General features: G+C 44.9%; 1 protein-coding gene across 1 annotated transcript in view; it reads right to left on the bottom strand.

Moving 5' to 3' along the window:
* Nucleotides 1–4438: 4438 nt before the first annotated feature.
* Nucleotides 4439–19895, bottom strand: part of METRNL (meteorin like, glial cell differentiation regulator) — a 34839-nt gene continuing 19382 nt past the window's right edge. The window contains exons 3-4 of the mRNA XM_077833424.1: nt 6106–6165; nt 4439–5360 (exon numbers count right to left, since the gene is read on the bottom strand). Of these exons, the coding sequence (XP_077689550.1) occupies nt 5044–5360; nt 6106–6165 (377 nt within the window). The 3' untranslated portion in view covers nt 4439–5043. The remainder of the gene's footprint in view (nt 5361–6105; nt 6166–19895) is intronic.

The raw sequence follows: 19895 nt of genomic DNA, 5'->3' as shown, positions 1-19895 counted from the left end.
CACTTCAAAGGTTTGCTGGACTGTATCTAGGGGCAGAGAAGGCATCCAGCCCCCCCCACAACTGAAGGAATAAAAGGAGAGAGCTTTTACCTCATGAAAAAGTGGTCTCAGCCAGGCTTGGTTGAAAACACTGAGGAGAACTTTGGGTAAAATAAAACTTCTTTAGATAGGAGGTTAACCTGTTAGTTTAGTCTCTAGAGAGCATGTTACAATTTTGTTTTATATGTAACCATTTGGTTCCAATATTCTTACTCACTATTACTTGCATCTTGAATCTTTGATAATAAACATATTCTTGTTTTCACTAGACATATATCTCAGTGCTGTGGTGTTAAGCAAAGGGCTGATCCTGAGGTGGATCTTACAAGCTGGTGTGTATTGTTCCTTTGGGAACAGCAGGCCTGGTAGTTCTGTGAGTGTTCGGTGGATAACGAGCTGGACACAACAGGGCATGCTCTGAGGATTCAGGGGTTTTGCAAAGAGAGAGCGAGGTCTGGAAGCCAGTGCTTGTGATTTCAGGGAGCTGATCTGCAGCGGGCATAGACAAAGCTGCTCCCCACTAGGAGCAGGTGGTAATGAGGTGCCTCACAACCCTGATTGCCTAGGGGAGAATCACACCTCCTCACCACACCCCTTTGAGGGTAAAAATCAGGGACTGTGAGGGAAGCCATTGACTCAATTTTCACTTGCAACGTGAACCATGATTTACATTTAGGTCCCAGAGTTGAGAGGCAAATGCACAAACCCACACATCACTAGTCTTATATATTGGGTGCCATCAAGCTAGAAGGCTCTTACCAAAGAAACTCACATTCACCATTCATTTTTTACTGGGAAAGCAGCCTGGGATGACCTGGGCCGGCCAATAGTGCGGGGGAAGGGGAGGGGGCATAGTGAGGGCAACCAGCTTCAGCAGTGTCTCTGAGCATACTCAGTACAAGCAAAGCAGCAAATCTTGGGGGCACAGTGACCCCACCTGCTCCTCCCTCCCCCCCCATGCTTCACTTCTTACAGCAGCAATGGACTTTTGTAAGAGGCCCACTCAGTGCAACAAAAATAACCCTTTACTCACAGGACTGAGGCTGAAGAATTCGCTGTTCTATTCAACTGCCCCACAACAAACTGAGCTGGTGGGAAAACTCCCCCTGATAAAACAGGAAGCAGAGGAGAGGTGGAGTCTGGCTCCATCCCCAAGCACTCTGGGTAACCCATTTAACCCCATGATGACCACTTTACTGCATCACCATGCACAATTGATTTGTACTGTACTAGGTCTAGGTAATACGGGGCCCTGTGTCTTCTCCACCAAAATATACTGATTGGAAAAAAATACTTTGCAACTACCTAATTTGTCTGTGTTGATCTAGTAATCTGGATTGTCTTCGTCCAAATCGTCCCCATTAGGTGGCAACAAATGTACCTCTCTATCTTACAACTTGGCCTATTTGGGGTTAACTCACAGCAGATTCAGAACCTAAATGGTAAGAATATTAGAACTGTAATTTCAGTTTGAGTGGACTCCTCCTGAAAAAACCTTTACTCAGCTTTCACTGAAGAGAATCCATGCATATTACACACACCTATATACCTATGTAAGTGGCAGCAGGCCAACCTGCAGGTGGAGCACGCTGTAATTACACATGGTATGCTGCAGCATGACTGGCCATCTAACCTGAGTTGAAGACAGAAACATTGCATAGAAAGGTGTTACTCCCAAAGAGCTGGGCTTTGTACTGAGTTATTGCTCATTCAACCACTCCCTTCACTCCCTTGTAATTTTAGTTAAGCAACTCCCAGTAGTGTGATAGGCATGTGGCAACTCAAAGGGCTTTTTCTAACAAAGTGTGTCAGCAGTTTGCAGGAGAGGTGACGCACAGCACAACAGCAGGGGCAGGGAGCACTGTGATCTCCCTGACACCTGTCAATAGCAGAAGGTGCAAGGAGCTTTCAGGAGAATGCACTAAGATGTTTTAACTCAGCCTATTGCAGAGCTGCAATAAAAGGAGGTGACGCACTCTGCCCCCTATGCTCCCAGCTTGAGGAATGCAGTGCAAGGGTAGAGAAAGGGAACAACCTGGGCTTAAATCCAAGCATTGATAGTGGGAGGAAGAGGGAAGTGCAGGGGATTGGTCACTGAAATTAAACCACAGCCAAAAAACCATGTTTTGAATAATAAAGTTGCCTTGCCTTGGTATAGAGTTTATTTATTGTTGCTGTTATTACAAATGCTGGCTGAACATTCAATCCAATTTTCTCTAACAAGCTGCCATAAAAAAACATTCATTTGATCCATTGACTTTTTGTTACCTTTCTGGAAAAACCCCACAGAAATGAATAGAAAGGGATCACCTTTCTACACAGTTTGTGAAACATCCTGCAGGATTTAGTAGAGAATGATTATCTCACAGTCGAATGTTATAGCTTAAGAACTATAGAAAGGATGTAATTCCATATATTCTGTGGATTAGATCAGACCTCCATCAGTCTGTACCTGGAGAGGAACCCCCACCCATATGTGGAACGCGGTGAGCTTCAGCTGCCCTTTTCAACACTGTTCCACCTTCAGGCACTGCGTAGAAATTCATCCACGTAGTCCAGCATCTGTACTGGAGGAGGGGGAAGAGACAGGTTAGGCTGATCAGCACATCATCCCCTGCCCCGCCAAGCTCACAGATATGTCAGAAAAAGGTAACAGTACAGGGCTATTTTCTTCTTCTTCACTGCCTGGGACCCCCCCACGCAAGGATCAGTGCAAGTCTCATACAGCCAAGCAGGTAAGACTGTCTAGAGCCAGAGCCTGTGAAGAGGTACAGGGCCTTAATGTGACTAGCCACAGCCTCCAGAGGATCTCTTGCCAGGGTCTTCCAAGTGTGGGTTGGGCGCCATGGCTTTTTCAACAAGTAAAAGGAGACAAAGCCTGTGACATGGAGAGATGTCTGTAAGAGGATCCTAGTGGGGATTTCCTTTCCAGAACCCCCTCCATCCCCTGGCCAATAATTTCAACAGAACCCCAATGACTTCATTCCTATTAAACCCTACAGGACTTTTCCATAACAATAATGGCCCATTTTAGAACCTCAAGCGGGGGGATCACTGTTGCCCACTGTAGACATGTCCAATCTTGGCAGCTAACCCAATTTACATGCAAAGGGGCAAAGCTAAACCTTAGGGAATAGTTCCCTTAGTTAAAATGGAGGTAAAGGAGATTAGCAAGACAGGGTGAGAGGAAGGATTATCCCTTAATGGAAGGTTTACTCATGGAAGCATTAGTGGAAGAGAGATGGTGTTGATGGGAAATATTGGGGTTGGAACAAAAACAATAGCTATGCACCCCCAAAGTGGCAGCATTAGAAAAGAGTTGACACAGATATGTAGCAACAGGTTACGTAGAATGTCATGGCTGCTTCACAGAGAGCTACCATATTGTCATTCGGACACCACCACACTGCAAAGGAACCAACCTCTTGTTCATTTTGAAAGGGTTTTATTTTCCAGGTGAAATTGAATAGGAGGGGATGAACCTACCTTGGTGACACATCTTCAGGTGACAGTGCCCACGTCAGAGAGAGCTACCACAGGCCAGTTGAGGCTCCTAGAGAATGGGAAGAGTGGGGAGGGGGCATAGGCCACTCAAGACAATCTGCTGCCCTAGTCAAAACTTCAGCATGCTGCCCCCCTGCTATCCCCTAGAATGGAGGGGTTTCGGGAGGAACGCGGTGAGCCTTCTGATGGTTCAGTGGTTATGGTAGAAGGGGTGGCGGGATGGGGGAAGCACCAGGTTGTAGCGCCACTCCCTCAGATTTGGCCCAGCTGCCCCCTCTATCATGAGTGGGTCAAGCACCACTCAGGTTTGGCCTCATGGCTTCCTCCTCTATCATGAGTGGGTCAAGCACCACTCAGGTTTGGCCTCATGGCTTCCTCCTCTATCATGAGTGGGTCAAGCACCACTCAGGTTTGGCCTCACGGCTTCCTCCTCTATCATGAGTGGGTCAAGCACCACTCAGGTTTGGCCTCACGGCTTCCTCCTCTATCATGAGTGGGTCAAGCACCACTCAGGTTTGGCCTCACTGCCTCTACCACTGTAGGCAGATCCGCTGATCTAGGCAGCTGCCCAGTTTACCTATAGCTAGAACATGCCCAGGTGGAGGAAATACTTGTTTTGGACTGATTTCCCAAGTAATCTACCATAGGTGAAAGCAAGAGTCATTCAAAGCTTCTTGCCTGGGATATGTTTCTTTAAGAAATCTCCAAAAATAGATCCCACTCCCCCTTTGAAAACCACTGCAGTTCCCAACCCCACATAGGCACTTGGGCTTCAGCAGCCACAAAAATATGCAAGCAGTAATCTATAGCATATGGACGCTTGATCCACATGCACATCTGGACCTGTGGAGGCTACAATTATGGAGAAGGAGAATAAAAGTCGAAACAATGTAGGTCAAATCCAGGGACCTTTATTTCTCTGGAATGGAAACTATTCGCCAGCCTGAACGAAAAATTGCAGGCGGTGATTGTACATTCTTTCAAATAAAAAAGAGGAATTTGGCTCCATAAATTTCTGTCATAAGAAACATCTTCGAATTGTACACCAAGCTTTTTACAAAGCATCAATGTTAAGATGATTTTACCATGTTCTATCACATTTTCGACCATTTATACAGAATACACCATACCAAATGCTACATCAGCTTAAGACATTTTAAACATTAGTATTAAAAAGATACAAAGGCAGGTTGATTTTCATTGGGTTTTTTAAAGACATTGGAGTTTTCTGTTTGCTTGTTTTCCTAAGGAAGTTGCTAAAAAAATATAATAACTTAGTTCATAGGGACCAGATGGGTTAAAAATCCAGCCTTGGTTGCTTGGCAGCCTTCTGAGCTCGTACCTCTGTTGCTTCCATGGACACATTCCGCGTGGCTCTCACTCTGCACACCAGATTTCTCCATGCTTTCAGTTAATTACCGTTTTGTTCAGAGCGTTTACCAGGGCCAGGAATTAGTTCCGGCCAAGCGCTAAGAGCAATCTTCAGCCAAACAGGGGGCGTCAGTCTGGGCCAATTTCACATGGGTTTAGCCCTTTGTCCTTTGCCTCTTTGTACATCCTTTGGAAGTCTTTAAAACGAGGGGCACAGCCTAACCTGGCCTCCCCAAATTGCATGCGTCCCGTGAAGAGGAAGTCTCCATCTCCTGGTCTCACCCCACATTCCAGTGGGGTCTTTATTTGTCCCCGCCAGCTCCCATTTTCCTCTGTGGGCTGAAAGACTTTGCTCTTCTGCCTGTAAAGTTTGTTTGCACTGATATCTATTACAGATTCTTGCTGCTCTGCCTCATTTGTTACATCTCGGATGGAACCCCTGACAACTAGGACACAAACAAAATAAAGGGAGGGTTACATGAAACTGCTTTGGGAGGCTTGGATCCAAGTTCAGCGCCAATATAAGCATCCACTTACATCACCTCTGAATGTGACCTAGTAAGTTCAAATGACTAAGAGAGATATTTATAATCTTTGCAGCCCATCTCCTGGACTACACAGGCCCACTTGCTTCTATTACTTTAAATTCAAGCATGAGAAAGTTGCGTTAAAAATAGTAACATAATAATTATAAGAAAAAAGTTACACCACAGTAAAAAGCATGTTCAGAAAATTCATGTTTCTCTCGGTCAATACATTTTGCTATTAGCTGAACATTAACTTCCCCCTTCAGAAATCTGAAAAGAACACAGCTTTGGTCTTTTGTTAGTGGCCCACTTTAGTACATCAAGGGGAAAATCCTATTGCATGCCCCCAAGAAACCTTTGAACTTCTACCTCTATTATTGTTGCTAGGTCTCTCTTTGTCCTCTATAGAAAGAGCTAGCCAAGTACAATGGCTTTAATTGAGGCCCTTCATGTCTCCTCCCATAAAAATGTTCTCTCTTGGTTCTTTGTGTGTCCCTTTGCCCACAGTTTGTTTACAGAAACCGGTGAAAGTTCCCTGTTTGTTGCAATTTGGTGTTTAAATTTAATCATTGTTTGCAGCAGTTTCTGTAGCCAAATCCAGCAACCACCATAGTAAGGGGGAGTGGATGGGGGAGCAGCAGCAGAGAAGAAAAAAACAACTCACCGAAATCACTAGTGCAGACAGCCAAGAGGACTTCTGTATCACTGCAGGGACGGCAGGGAGCTAGAAAGAAAGGGGGCAGAGATAATGAGAGACTGGAAGACAAGTTGTGGAACTGTTTGTGTTAGCAAACAAGTGGCTTACATTCAAATGAGTAAACATGCAGGGTCCAGTCACCCAAGTGGCTGAGAATGCTCAACAACCCAACTGAAGCCGGTGGGAACTGAATGTGCTCACTGCTCAGCACCTTGCAGGATCAGACCTTTAAGATTAACGTATATTCCAGGAGGAATTTTTAAGAGATTCACTATATAGTAATTATACTGTGTATGTATTATAGGTACTGTATAAACCCTTTTAAAGTGTATAGACACACACACACATATTATAGATACATATAGATAGATATCTATGTATCTATACACTTTAAGAGGGTTTATACAATACATATATATGTGCAGATGCAATGTATTATGGGTATGTTTATAGTATGATCCATTGTAGAATTCAAAGCCCTTGTAAAAGCTTTGAAGATCACACTGGATTTAAAGTATTAGGGCAAAACTTCCTTTCTATAATTTATATAAGTGTAGTTGAGTTACTTCTCAAGCCATTTAGCCTAACAACAGATCAAAGATCCAGTATGTTGCCCCAGGGGGTGGGGAGGGGGGGAAGCATGTGTTTGAAGACATCAAGACAGAATGGAAACTCAAGCCCATATCTGTTAAAACTCAAGTAGTACAAAGACCATTTCCTGTACTGCTAGAAATATCTGAGTATCTACAGTAATCTAATCAATGCAAGAATGTGGCTCCTCTTTGTACTCAGCCAGCTACTTCTGAAGAGAAGGTACTGTAGTCGCAGTACAGATGTTTCTATAATACCCTATTGAGTGAAGGAATTTGCTTACTATCAGGGTCTATACTATCTAGCAATACTAATTAAGTCTGTTTGTTGAATGCTTGAGAATCAGAGCGTGTTCTTGTTGTTTGATGTGATCTTAAGGTTGCACCTGAATATCAGTAAGAAAAATGAAAAAATATCAACTGTACTATTCTCTCTGGATTATTACAACTGCTAAGACAGCTAAATGGAGATCACACAATGGAGACAAGTCTAAGTGTTAAAAAGCAAAGTTTACTTGGTCAGACAATCCGAGATTACGGCAAATTAAAAGTCACCCAAAATCATCATCTGAAACATTTACTAAGCAGATTTGCCAACTTTCAACCCTGATAGCAAATTCATCCATTGGACTCAGAGGTACATTTAGACAAATATGAACAAGGCTCCCTGGCTTAGCTATTTCCTCAATGCTTAACTTTTATACTTCTTATTTTAGACAGCAGAACCGTTCTTCAACGTAAAACACAGCAAATCTGTCTTGTTTTCCAAGGTCCCATCAAAGCAGTGATCCAAAGAGAATAATTACTACTACCAGTCGAATGATTAATACATCATGTAATACACTGCTTAATAGGATTAACTGGAACACAAAATGCACATTTCTGGGCAGGAGAGATTTGAGAGAATAACTCAAAGCAGGCTGTGAAATTCTTGAGAGCTACAGACTAAGAAAACAGGCAAAGTGGTTTTGATAAAATGGTCCTGACCTGAACCTTTATCCAAAGACATGAACTAAACAGAACTTCTGAGGATTACAATTAAAACAACCAAACCGAAACACACTTTCCCATACTCAGCATTTTTGTGCTATTTTATAGCATTCCACTTTTCAGTCAAGTTTGGAAGCACTGTACCCAACCCAGCCAAAGGCAAGAAATAGTTGAAGTCTCACAAGAAAGCTTGAATGGGAGATTTCTAGCACAATTTCTTTTGATTGGTATCCAGACCAAACCTCCAAACCTTCTGATAGCTAGCAAAACTAACATAGGCTGATCTATAGAATCATAGAACTGGAAGGGACCTTAAGAGGTCATCTAGTCCAGTCCCCTGCACTCAAGGCAGGACTAGGGGTTTGTCCACACTGGCAATTTACAGAGCTGCAACTTTCTCACTCGGAGGGTGAAAAAACACCCCCTTGAGCGCAGCAAGTTTCAGCTCTGTAAAGCGCCAGTGTAAACAGTGCATCAGCACTGGGAGCCGCACCTCTCATTGAGGTGGCTTTTTTAGAGCACTGGGAGAGCTCTCTCCCAACACTCTGCTGTGATCACACAAGCCACATGGCAGCACTTTAGCGCTGTCAGTGTAGGCTAGCCCTAAGTATTATCTAGACCATCTCTGACAAGTGTTTGTCCAACCTGCTCTTAAAAATCCCCAATGACAGAGATTCCACAACCTCCCTAGGCAATTTATTCCAGTGTTTAACCACTCTGACAGTTAGGAAGATTTTCCTAATGTCCAACCTAAACTGCCCTTGCTGCAATTTAAGTCCATTGCTTCTTGTCCTATCCTCAGAGGTTAAGAACAACAATTTTTCTCCCTCCTCCTTGTAACAACCTTTTATGTACTTGAAAACTGTTCTCATGTCCCCTCTCAGTCTTCTCTTCTCCAGACTAAACAAACCCAATTTTTTCAATCTTCCCTCATAGGTCATGTTTTCTAGACATTTAATCATTTTTGTTGCTCTTCTCTGAACTTTCTCTAATTTGTCCACATCTTTCCTGAAATGTGGTGCCCAGAACTGGACACAATTCTCCAGTTGAGGCCTAATCAGCGTGGAGCAGAGCGGAAGAATTACTTCTCGTGTCTTGCTTACAATACTCCTGCTAATACGTCCCAGAATGATGTTTGCTTTCTTTGCAACAACATGACACTGTTGATTCATATTTAGCTTGTGATCCACTATGACCCCCAGATCCCTTTCCACAGTACTCCTTCCTAGGCAGTCATGTGCAACTGATTGTTCCTTCCTAAGTGGCGTACTTTGCATTTGTCCTTATTGAATTTCATCCTATTTACTTCAGACTATTTCTCCAGTTTGTCCAGATAATTTTGAATTTTAATCCTATCCTCTAAAGCACTTGCAACCCCTCCCAACTTGGTACCGTCCACAAACTTTATAAGTAAAAAGAACAGGAGTACTCGTGGCACCTTAGAGACTAACAAATTTATTTGAGCATAAGCTTTAGTGAGCTATGCTCAAATAAATTGGTTAGTCTCTAAGGTGCCACAAGTACTCCTTTTCTTTTTGCGAATACAGACTAACACGACTGCTACTCTGAAACTTTATAAGTGTACTCTCTAGGCCATTATCTAAATCATTGACGAAGATATTGAACAGAATATTTTGGACGCAGAACCAATCCCTGCAGGACCCCACTAGTTATGCCCTTCCAGCATCACTGTGAACCACTGATAACTACTCTCTGGGAAAAATTTTCCAGCCCGTTATGCACCCACCTTATAGTAGCTTCATCTAGGTTGTATTTCCCTACTTTGTTTATGAGACGGTACTTTTCTTTTAGTATCAACAGCCTTACTAAAATCAAGATATACCACATCTACTGCTTCCCCCCATCCACCAGGCTTGTTACCCTGACAAAGAAAGCTATCAGGTTGGTTTGACATGACTTGTTCTTGAAAAATCTGTGCTGACTGTTATTTATCACCTTATTATCTTCTAGGTGTTTGCAAATTGATTGTTTAATTATTTGCTCCATTATCTTTCCGGGTACATAAGTTAAGCTGATAGGTCTGTAAATCCCCAGGTTGTCCTTATTTCCCTTTTTATAGATGGGCAAATACAGTGCCATTTTCCAGACTTCTGGAATGTCTCCCATCTTCTATGACTTTTCAAAGATAATTGCTAATGGCTCAGATATCTCCTCAGTCAGCTCCCTGAGCATTCTAGAATGCAGTTAATCAGACCCCGGTGATTTGAATATATCTAATTTGTCTAAGTAATTTTTGACTTGTTCTTTCCCTATTTTAGACTCTGATCCTACCTCATTTTCACTGGCATTCACTATGTTAGACGTCCACTCGCCACCATCTTCTTGGTGAAAACCGAAATAAAGAAGTCATTAAGCACCTCTGCCATTTCCACATTTTCTGTTATTGTCTTTCCCCCTCTCATTGAGTAACAGGCCTACTCTGTCCTTGGTCTTCCTCTTTAGCAAAGCACTTAAGCGCGTACTTTAATGCCATTAATTTTAATGGAACTTAAGAACACGCTTAAGTATTACACAGTTTGCTATGGCCCCAATTCAGTGCATGTGACAAAGTTAGGGAGTCCAGACCAAAAAAATATTTTATTGTATTAGGTTTTACAAAACCTGATAATGGAAAAGCTGTGATGATTTGTAAAATGTCAGTGAAAACAGTTGTGTGTTTAGATCCAGTTATCTCTCTGTAGCTCTTACAAACCCAAACAAAATATCTGCACATGAGAACAACCAGCCCATTTTAGTTCTCAAAACAGAGTGCAATCCAAATAAGAGCATTAGATCTGAAAAGAAAATGATACATTAAAGGTTCTTTTCATTTTAATAGTCTAATGGTAGTAGTACAGATAAGGACATTTGTTAGTATATTTGAAATACGGAACCAGGTCCTGATAACAGTGGGTTCTCAGAAGAATGGACACCATATTAACTTTTTCCTTTCAAATCTAGGCAGCAGCAGATTAGCCACTAGGCCAACTGTGGGGCCCCTGTCAAAATGGGCACCCTGACCCCACTCCCCAGCAGGAGCACCAAGCAAGCCCCCGTGCCCCGACCCCATTTCCTGGCAGGAACACAGGGGGAGGGGCAGGGGGACCGCATATGGAAGGGATGGGGAAGGGACCCCACTTGCTCTGGCCCAGGGGCCCCATAAACCCCCAATCCGCCTCTGATTCTAGGTCAAAATGGGGTGCTTTGTGCACCTTCCACTAAACCATTACTCAGAACTCCTTTCCAGCTCCAAGCTGACTCACCGTAGTTTGGTGGTGAGGCAGCACATTCAGAACTACTTGTAGCACCATCCCTGGTGACAACACAATATTCTAGAACACCTCCCTACCGCCTTTTTGTCACTTGCATTCAGACCACCAGGTCTACTGTGCAATGAGTGTGCGTGACTGGGGTGGGGGTCCCGGGGAGAGACACCGATCCTTGCTGAGGCCAACTGACCATAAAAGGCAGAATACATTCAGTCATTAAAATGGAAAGTTCAATTTCATACAGTCTCATGAAGAGCAAGAAATCACAGGGAGGAGTCAATGTCTGTGGATTTTTTAAAAACATGTGCTTTATTAGGGTATAACACAGGGGTGGGCAAACTATGGCTGACAGGCCAAATCCACCAGCCATTTTAATCTGGCCCTCGAGCTCCTGCTGGGGAGCGGGGTCTAGGGCTTGCCCTGTTCTGGCACTCCAGCTGGGGAGCAGGGTTGGGGGCCACTCTGTGCGGCCCCCAGAAGTAGTAGCATGTCCCTCCTCCGGCTCCTATGCATAGGGGCAGCCAGGAAGCTCCGAGCACTGCCCTCGCAGCTCCCATTGGCCGGGAACTGCAGCCTGTGGACGGGGCAGTGCACAGCAGAGCCGCCTGGCCGCACCTCCACATAGGAGCCAGAGGATGGACATACCGCTGCTTCCAGGAGCTGCTGGAGGTAAGCACCCCCAGAAGCCTGCACCCCTGAGCCACCCCCCCGGTGCCCAACGCCCTGCCCTAGCCCTGATCCCCCTCCCGCCCTACAAACCCCTCGATCCCAGCCCACAGCACCCTCCTGCACCCCAAACCCCTCATTCCCATCCCCACCCCAGAGCCCGCACCCCTAGACAGAGCCCCCTGCCCCAGCCCAGAGCCCCCACCCGCATCCTGAACTCATCATTTCTGGCCCCACTCCGGAGCCCACTACCCCAGCCAGAACGCTCACCCCTTCCTGTACTGCAACCCCAATTTCGTGAGCATTCATGGCCTGCCATACAATTTCTATACCCAGATGTGGCCCTCGGGACAAAGACTTTGCCCACTCCTGGAATAACACGTACGATGTGTTAAATTAGTGCTGACTTACACATATTACCATACTTAACATCTGATACAGGCTGTTGGCTGGCCACGTTTTCTCCATCCAAGGCCAGAATGCCATGCACACCCTGACCCCATCCTACAATGTGGACAGCATATTTATTTACATCAAAAATGCAAAACACTTATTTTGTCCCAGGAGAATTAGGATCTGATTGAAGTTCTTTTATGAAGAAACCTGCACAGTTATTAGAGAAGAGCATCAAAATCATAGCAGGACGATATTCTACCCACACTCCACATTGCATTCCCTGCTTACTGACTAAGTTCTGTGGCTTACTAGGTTCTTTCACTTTCAACACTGAGCTATCAGAACTAGAGACAAAAGAAACCCCAAACTTCAACCAATTTGATTTTTAAAATTCATTAATTCAACAAGCCTTAATTCATGCAGCAGCAGAAGAAAAAAGCAACATTTTATTAGTTCCCTCCAAAGCCCAGATGCCTGTAACTCAACTAAAGCGCTCGTGGCATAATGCCTGCATTGTGCATGTCGGCTGCCAAATCTATTGGGAATTCCTCTGATGGATTTTGACAGTATCCTGACCTGAAGTAACCTGAGGTAGCCCCCCCAGGTCTGTGCCTCTGAAGGCCTCTCTATTCAATTCACTGCAGAGGGGGATGTAATTACATCATTCCTCACAAGCTAACAGTCATGTCCCAGCTGCTTTGAGCGATTTGCCCTCTGAACCTGATGTTACTGAGAAGGACATGGTGATACTAACAATAGACTGCACTTGTTGGCCAGCAGACTTGTTGAACCTGTCTCTCTGTCCTTCCCATGGGGAGAGAGAGAGAGACTGCTGATAAACTGCAAATGCAGGTGATCACTGCTTGGTGTTTCTAAGCTCAAAGGGCTTCCCAACAGCATGTGCTGGAAAGGAAGTAAAGATGAATGGGTTTGGAAGAGATATCATTCGACACAGAGACTAGATTCAAGTGTGATTTTAATACAGCATCTTGTGATAAAGAACTGGTGTTCCCACCATTTAGAGAGCCAAAGAGTCAAGGGCAGGTGCTGGGGAACAATCTAGTTGAGTCCCAAAGCCAGCTTTTGGGATCTGCCAAATCTACAGCTGCAGCCGCCCCTCTTCCCCTGATGTGTAGCAGTTCCAAAATGCATATGGCCATATGTGAGCTGCTGCTACTACCTAAAATTGAGGGAAGTGATGGTTCAGAAGAGATTACATTTTGAGATGAAATCCCTAATAATCTGCTTCCCTCCAGAATCCTCACACTGGCCCTTCAGAACACATACAACCCATGTTACCTACAATAATGTATCATAAGTTTTATAAATAACTATCCTCAGCCATCTCGACTCTCCCATGCCTTGTTCCATAACTCAGTGTTTACACCTGGGCAAAGTAGGTGTCAAATGCTACCAGATCAGAATGTCTGTTTCATACCCCTTCAATATAGAGGCAAATAACTGCACAAGAGGCAAAGCAGAGGACAATCAGTCCAATGACAGGTTTCAGAGTAACAGCCGTGTTAGTCTGTATTCGCAAAAAGAAAAGGAGTACTTGTGGCACCTTAGAGACTAACCAATTTATTTGAGCATGAGCTTTCGTGAGCTACAGCTCACTTCATCGGATGCATACCGTGGATATGCATCCGATGAAGTGAGCTGTAGCTCACGAAAGCTCATGCTCAAATAAATTGGTTAGTCTCTAAGGTGCCACAAGTACTCCTTTTCTTTTAGTCCAATGATAGGAATTTCCAAACCACGGTGACTAAGCAGAATCTTCAGCCACACTTGTATTTTTGTCCAACCATTCATCGTTAAACATCTTGCCTAGGCCAGGTGTCCAGTAGTGAAAAATTGCAGCTTCTCATGAGACATCCCCTCAACAAGCCCAAGATGTCTGGTTACTGAGTCCACCTCAGTGCCACCCCCTGCCCTATTACATCAGCAGCCTGCATGTTGAAATTTACAAGAACCTTGCTGGTAGACGGCAAGCAGACAGGGTTCCCCTTTAGGCAGAAATGGAAAGGCTTAATGCAAAGTGTTTGCAGAAAACCACTCTACGGAGGCATATCCTTTGGTTTCAAGAAGTAAGAGTGCGTGCCTGCGGTGCAGTGGGAGGGCAACAGTGGTTTGTTTGTACTTCCCATTCCCACAGAAGATGGCATTCTCTCACATAACAACCCTTCAAAGGATTATTTATAAATCAGACGAACACTAGCTTTAACTTTAAAACCCATTGGGAGAACCCAAGCCTTGCTGAAGCTCTTATCCCTCCTAACTAAACACAGACCCCCAAAAACTACGGAACTAACCTAACATTTGCTGCCATCACATTGATCATCACTCTGCTTGTGTGTTAACAGCCTGTTTCCCCATCTTGTGTCTGTCTGGTCTATTTAGATCACAAACTCTTCAGGGTAGGGACTTCTCTGCTCTTTGTTTGTGAAATGCCTAGCACAATGGGGTCCCACTCTTTGTTGGTCCTTAGGCGCTATCACATAAACATGATTCCTAATAATAATGCCTACTAGTCAAGCTCAGCCCAGGAAAACCACTGTCACCACTGCCCCCCTTGTTGGCAGTCTCAGCAGACAGAGCAAGGACTGAAGGGGGCCCTGGGAGACTGAACTGTCCCTTATACTCCTAGAGGTGTTCCTTCCAGGTAGGGTTAGTGGAGTGCAGGCAATTCTGCACAGCAGCAATATGCTCTGTGCCTATTTTGGGGCCCCACCAGAGGACTTCAGTCTCCAGGGAATGTCAGCACCAAATCCACATGGAACAAACGGCTTCAAAATACTAATCATCAGTGATTCCTGTGATCTAAACTTAATTTTAAAATGCACAGATGTGGCCACTGATTAATATGCATTCCTCACGGAGTCATTTCTACTTAAGACTCAGCAAAATGAGTTTTGTCCCAATGATTCTGCTGGTGGTGGAGTATTTGAGAAACAAAATATTCCTATTCCATGGCCCAATCCCACTCCTGTTGGCTCGAGTCAGAGCAGGCTCTTAAGTTAATTTTCCCAAGGCCTTCTTAGGCTCCTTTTGGAAGAGTTCAACATCTTCCCAGGAAATGAACTTCAATCCAAAAAGCCACTATTCTGCAACAGTGGTAGCTGAGGTTTCTGGACAAGTGTTCCATTTACCAGCCTATGACTGTACCTGCATCAACCAGTACACTATCTACCTCTCATTCGGTTTGGGGAGCTGTAACCCACCGTGTAGCCTGAGGGGTGGTGGAGAAGGAACACACAAGGAGGGGGAAACTGCATCATTTATCACAGAAGTCTGAAGTGCTGCTCTAGATAAGCCCTCAACTCTTCTCCTCCCATCAGTGTTCTGGATCTGGATTCTAAGACCTGCCTGACCCCATCCCAAAATGCGGTCTGAAATGGCGTCAATGCGAATTGTGAAAGGGCAGTCATCTTAAATCTGACGCAAACAGATCTCATGTCAACAGAACTAAATCCAAGCCACCTGCACTTTGGACAATACCTCCAGCCACAAAAATCACATTTCAATCACATGATGGAGAAAATATGGAGGTCTAACGTAGAGAGCTTCTCCACAGCTGTGGCAGAAGTTAATGACTCCTGACCACATGACACAAAGGAGCCATCTCCTCACTCCCTTGCTTTATGGCATTTTCCCATCTCTTATCTGGATAGTATTACATGAAACTCTGCAAACACTGCAACTTTCCTATACTAATGTTTTACTATGAAAGTTCTAAACTGTATAACAAACATACTGCAGTGGAACATGTGCTCAGCTAAATAACATCAGGATGCAGGTTTGAGAATGACTTTGCTTCTTTCACCAGCAGAAGAGGAGAGTCACTCACTTGACATACTGGGAAAAACTCCTGTGTACAGAATTCTACTGCAGTTGATGGAGTCACATGTGGGATAAATTCAGCTCACAGTCTTTGTTGGGAGTTATTATGTCATTAAGCAGGGCTAAGCTGAACAGAGCAGCTAACCTCAGAGTGAGATATAAATGGCAGCCCAGAACAAAGGTCATGATACTAAACACTATGCCTCCCTTCTACAGCTGGCCCATGATTATCTAACAGTTGGCACACATAGTAGGTCAATGAACCAATGGTTGGGGCCTGAATCTTGTCAATCATGACACTAAAGCAGGAGTGGGCAAACTTCTTGGCCCGAGGGCCACATCTGGATATGGAAATTGTATGGCGGGCCATGAACACTCACGAAATTGGGGGTTGGGGTGCACGAGGGGGTGAGGGGTCCGGCTGGGGGTGCAGGCTCTGGGGTGGGGCCAGAAATGAGGAGTTCAGGGTGCAGGAGGGGGCTCCAGGCTAGGGCAGGGGGTTGGAGTGTGAGTGGGGGGTAGGGTTCCTGCTGGGGGTGCAGGCTCTGGGGTGCAGGAGGGTGGGACCGAGGGGTTCGAAGGGCGGGAGGGGGATCAGGGCTGGGGCAGGGGGTTGGGGTGCTGGAGGGGATCGGGGTACAGGCTCCAGGAGGCACTTACCTCAAGCAGCTCCCGGAAGGAGCAGCATATCCCCTCTCCGGCTCCTACGCGGAGCCGTGGCCAGGCAGCTCTGCGCAGTGCCCAATCTGCAAGCGCTGCCCCTACAGCTCCCACTGGCTGTGGTTGCCAGCCAATGGGAGCTGCGGGGACGGCACTTGGGGCGGGGGCAGTGTGCGGAGCCTCCTCGCTGCCCCTACACGTAGGAGCTAGAAGGGGGACATGCTGCTGCTTCTGGGAGTTGCCCCGCTCCATGTGTGCCGGGACGCTGCACAAGCCCCGGACCCCACTCCCAGCAGGAGCTCGAGGGCCAGATTAAAATGTCTGAAGGGCCGGATGTGGCCCCTGGGCTGTAGTTTGCCCACCCCTGCACTAAAGCATGCATAAAGAGTTTACAAATGAGCCTTTTGCTGAAACTTGGGTATTATGGTTCCAGAACGGTGTCTACACAAAGGGGTCACTGCCAAAAAAGCAAAATAAGACAATATCTAGCCTTGCATTAACAGAATGAAAGTGAGGGCACTTATCTTCTATAACAATAAAAGTACAGCAAGACAAGGTTAAAAAAATCAGCTCTGATTCTCTGGCTTAACTTGCTTTCAGCGTTCAGTTCAACATACACAAATCTACAAGCCTTAGGCAGGGACTGGAACTATGGTATTTAATTTTCCAAGAGTAATTTAACCTGCAAATAAGTTTAATGAAATTCAGACTTTAAGATGCTGTGTCATGGATTGTGCCCAGAGGCCTGAGTTCATTTCACTTCCTTCCCGGAGAGAAGGGGTTGGGGAAGCACAATCTAAACCTTATTGTTGGAGACACAATGACCTCTGCACTGTGAGAAATATAAAATCCATGCGAGCGCCTAAATCAGAATTTAACTTTTAACAGAAACTTCTTCCAAGACAGCATTAAAGTTCTAAGTACCGAAGAAGCAGGTTTACATCAGCAGTTCCTGATGAAGGGATTTAATGAGCCTGGTTTTTAAACGTCATTTTCAAAATGAAACTTCACTTGGCAGAAGCAACGATGGATCTTCAGTACTATTTATTTTTAAAATTGGCAAGCTAACCTCATTCTGCTGTTCACAGCCACAGCACACACTCCAACAGATCCAACAACTTAAAACAGATCAAAGGCCAGCTAGATGCACAAACATGCATTTATTTAGAAAATGCAGAACAGCTCTTTTATTCAAGCAGCTTTACACACAGTGCTAAATTGCACCTTTGGGCTCAGCCCTGAGCAAGGGCTTGTACACACCCACACCAAGGGGTTGCACACACATGCACGCACACACACGGGAAGGAGGGCAGAGATGAAACTTGACTCATTCCCTGTTCCTCTCTGCCCACCTATTCCCAGGGGAAGCCTTCAAAGAGGCTCTGCGCCAGCCTCAGACCCAGGCAGGCCTGACTCAGCCAAGCAGGGGCGGGACTTTCCTGCCTCAGCCAGGCTGATTACAAGAGGGGCACGAATTCAGATCAACACTCTTGCGCCTCAGCCGTTGCACCACCCCCATTCCTGTAACTCCTATTAAGCCTGCCTGCAATTAGCCCTTTGGAGCAGAGTTGGCTGCACATAATAAATATTCTTCTGTGCTTAAAATTACTTGTGCAGACTGAATTTTTAGCTAAACCCCTTGCATTGTTCCTACCCCAGAGGGCAGGACTTAGCAGAAGTTTTTTTCCACAGAACGGATACTATTTTGTTTCATTTTGCTGTAGAGGCGAATCTTCAACAGCTATTTCTCTGCTTCTCTTCCCCACAACTCAATTAAAAAGTGAACTGAGCTGGTGGGAATTGTTGTGTACACAAAACACTGATATGAAACCATAAAAAAAAAAAAAAACCATGTGTTTATTTATCCCACAGTTCATGCCTCTCTGCTTCACTGTGCATAGCAGCTGCCCCCTTGCACAATCATCATCTCCACACAAGTGACCTAGAACAGCCCAGGCATCTACCAGTTGAATGGACAGAGCATGTAGCTTTTACCAGTCCAAAGGCAGTACTTGCCTGAGGTCTATAAAAACTGAAGAGGGGGTGCTCCCACTACCACTGAGGTCCACGGGCAGTGTGCCCTGCTGAGTAGCCCAGCTAATCTCCCAGCTGCTGGAAAACAGAAGGGTTCTGGGACTTCCACAGAGTGTTACTCCTGGACCCAAATGAGCAATTCCATCTTTTATATCAGCCTCTGGCTAGTAAAACTCTCAAACATTTGACGCTCCCCCATCTTTTAGCTGCTGGAAGGGAATATTCTGCCCATAGCATAGCATCCAGTTTTCCTTCCTGCTTTCCTATAACAAGCTCCACCACTACTACTCTTGCCTTCCCTGAGCAGCAGTAGTGCAATATGGACACGAATCTTGTCTGTTCTACAGATTTCTGAACAGTAATAGTGAAACTGACCAGAGTATTAACTTTGCTCTTCCTTGCTGCATAAAATAGCCATGAGCAGTACCAGTGGCATTGGAGCAGTGTGTCTGTAGACTCAGGAAGACAGCTCACAAAGTTATCTTTATCATCAGGAGGACTGGAAAACTTATTTTAAAGCAAGATTAAATTCAGCAGAAATTGATGACTCAGCCACTTCCCTCCCCTGATGAGGTGCTGGAACATCTTGGTAGTAGCAATAAGTTTCAGTTTCCCTGAATGATGTGCTAGCTACAGGCTGAGGGGAACATGAAATTATGCATAAAATATTTTTTTTAAAAAGCTGTTTCAGTTAGAAAGAAAGAAATCCTCATATAAGATGTAAATCTAAAGTTGACAGGATATTACTAAAGGTTGGTCTACACTTCCAAGGTATATTGGCATAGCTACATTGGTCAGGGCTGTGAAAAAACCACAGCTCTGACTGAAACACCTGTGACAACAATACCCTCAGTATAAATGCAGGTATGTCTATGGAAGAGGGCTTTTGTCAACACAGCTAACACCGTTCCAGGAGGGGGTATTCCTACATCAACCGAAAAACTCCATTTGTCAGGATAGGCTGTATCTACAGTAGGACCTATGCCATCATAGCTAAGCTAGTCCAGGGTCTGTAGGGTAGACATTCTCCAATAGGTCACCCATTCATGCTCCTGTGTTAATGAAACGATATGGTAAATCAGATGCTCTGCTTTAGTTTCAGAATTTCCCCATTGCTCTCTGGTATCAGTATAATAAAAAATAGAGAGCTGGTGCCGATTAACACAATTTGGATGCTTGCCAGGAATTTTTCAACCACCCTCCTGCCCCCCATATGTAGTATGGATCTGAGTGGAATGAAATTAATTGACAAGAAGCTGGTTAAAGTTAAACCTGAAAGTGACGTAGTGAAAGATCAAAGGTTAAGTGAGCC

This window comes from Eretmochelys imbricata, chromosome 14 (assembly GCF_965152235.1).
Source record: "Eretmochelys imbricata isolate rEreImb1 chromosome 14, rEreImb1.hap1, whole genome shotgun sequence".
NCBI lineage: Eukaryota > Metazoa > Chordata > Testudines > Cheloniidae > Eretmochelys > Eretmochelys imbricata.
The sequence above is the reverse complement of the archived record's forward strand: the minus strand, read 5'-3'. Positions and strand labels throughout refer to the sequence as shown.